Source organism: Malus domestica, chromosome 06, assembly GCF_042453785.1.
Source record: "Malus domestica chromosome 06, GDT2T_hap1".
Lineage (NCBI taxonomy): Eukaryota > Viridiplantae > Streptophyta > Magnoliopsida > Rosales > Rosaceae > Malus > Malus domestica.
Window position 1 is genome coordinate 7,548,176 of NC_091666.1, and position 2,302 is coordinate 7,550,477.

General features: G+C 41.6%; 1 protein-coding gene across 1 annotated transcript; it reads right to left on the bottom strand.

Moving 5' to 3' along the window:
- Positions 1-390: 390 nt before the first annotated feature.
- LOC139196762 (uncharacterized) lies at positions 391-903 on the bottom strand. Its single transcript, XM_070823103.1, has one exon. The coding sequence runs from the start codon at positions 901-903 to the stop codon at positions 391-393; it is 513 nt and encodes a 170-aa protein (XP_070679204.1).
- Positions 904-2,302: the final 1,399 nt, after the last annotated feature.

The window sequence follows — 2,302 nt, forward strand, 5'->3', positions numbered from 1 at the left end:
TTATTAGGGTTTGTAGAGGTTTAAGGTTCAAATTGAAGAAACCCTCCCTCCTTCCTTTCTCTGATAAAGACCAACTCCGGATCCCTATCTCAAACCTGCAAGTAGCTCAGATAGAGAGGGGAACAATGGCGGGGAAAGATATAGAGAGGAAAGGGGAGCCGAAGCCCAATATTTTCAATTGATAATTTTTTATTTCAATTACAACTCGGATCGCACAAGCTCCATGTGAGCCTTTAATACATCTTTTCAGATCAACTAATACCACATGTCACTACTTAACTACTAATCACCCACTTAAGGACTAACCCTGATATTACTTCTACTAAGTGACTTAACCTATCACTTATTATATTCATATCATTACCCCTCCCTTGGAGAACAACCTTGTCCTCAAGGTTTAAAAAACAAAGTTGGGAAATCTGGCAATGAATTCATCATAGTCCTCCCAGGTAGCTTCCTTGTCCGACAACCCTCCCACAACACCAAGACTTGGACTCCCGCAACATCACCCTTCTTGTATATACGCCTCTGCAGCACCTCTTGTGGTTTCTTCACTTCCAAACCAGCCGTGACTTGCTCTGGTAAAGCAGCCATAGGAATGATCTGAGAACCCACCTTTTTCTTCAAACAACTCACATGGAAAACATGATGTATTTTGGTGCCCTCAGGAAGCTTGAGTTTGTAAGCCACCTTGCCCATTCTTTCCACCACTTCAAATGGTCCATAGAACTTAGGATGTAACTTGTGGAAGGTATGGGAATTTAATGACTGCAGCTGATAAGGTATCAACCGCAAGAACACCCAATCTCCCACTGTAAACTCCCTCTCTGTGCGATGTTTATCAGCCTGATTCTTCATTTGGGTTTGAGCCCACACCAGATTGGATTTCAGCAATGCAAGCATCTGATCTCGTTCCAATAAAGCTTGCTCCACAACTTCCAGTTTAGCCGTGCCCCGTTCATAGGTGATAACAAGTGGAGGAGGAGTACCATACACAATCTAAAATGGAGTGAGCTTGGCAGATGTATGGTATGAGGTATTATAACTCCATTCGGCCCACGGAAGCCAATTCACCCACTTCTTTGGTTGATGATAGGAGCATATTTATGCGACTTAGTATGTTTGTTTTCGTGCATTTATGTTCTTAGTTCTTAGTTATGTTAGTAGTTTAAGCCATTTTTGTGTGTTTGTAGGTTCTATGGGCCAAGGATGCAAGAAGATGCATTTTGGAGCACTTTGGAGCATTTTTGGGCCAAGATTGGATGGTGCAAACATGGAGACATGAGGATGGACGAATTTGATGATTCAATGGGCTAGAAATCTACATGTGTGTGTGCAAAGTGTTGGCCTACAACTTCAAACATCATAGCTGCCATGTGATGGCAGAAAATGTGTTTATTGCTAGCTAAATGGATGAAGAACATGCATGTGCAAGTATAAACACCACATGGGCAGCAAGAAGGAAAGAAAACAGCAACACACACACCACATGGGCAGCAAGGAATCAGAAATTAAAGCATGGAAGAGTGGGAAGTGATGATGACAACACAAACACACACACACGGCAATGGAATGGAGTTGGCAGATTTCTACAACTTTGATCAGCTGACTTTGGGAGCAAATTACGAACAGCTCAGAATGAATTAGAGAATGAGCCTTATATGCTTGGAAAGCTACAGATGTCTATTTTCTAGAACATTTCGCGGATTGTTAATATCATTTTTCTAGAAGAAGTTATAGGCATTTGAGTAAGGGAAGGTCTAGCTGACGACAACTTGCAGATTGGAATTGAAAGCAAACAAAAGAAAAGAAATAAAACAAGGGGAGTGAATGGACAGCAGAAAAGCAAGGAAATTGGACCACTATGAAGTGGATTTCTTGTTGGTCTCCCACTTATAGCTTTGGGTGGCTTTGGCATGATTATTTCTAGGTGGAAAGAGCACAAAGACAGCACACACACACAAGGCAAAAAGCTGGCAGCATCTTCCTTCATTGCCGTGGGTTTTTTTTCCCTTGTCCATTACCTTGCAATTGCTTGACATTTCCAACCTCTATATAAGCACCATTCAGCCTTCAAGGATGACACACAGCCATTCATACACATTTCCATTAGTTCCAAGGCTTGCAAAGAAGGAGGAGTGCTTGGAGTTGTGCTAGCCATTCCATTGGAGTTGTTGGAGCATTCTAGGTGTCTTCTACTTTGTTTCTCTATGTTTAATATCAATTGTTTTTGTTTAATTGCAAGTATGAGGAACTAAACCCTTACTTAGCTAGGGTGAAGTTCGAAGCCATGAACATGTTT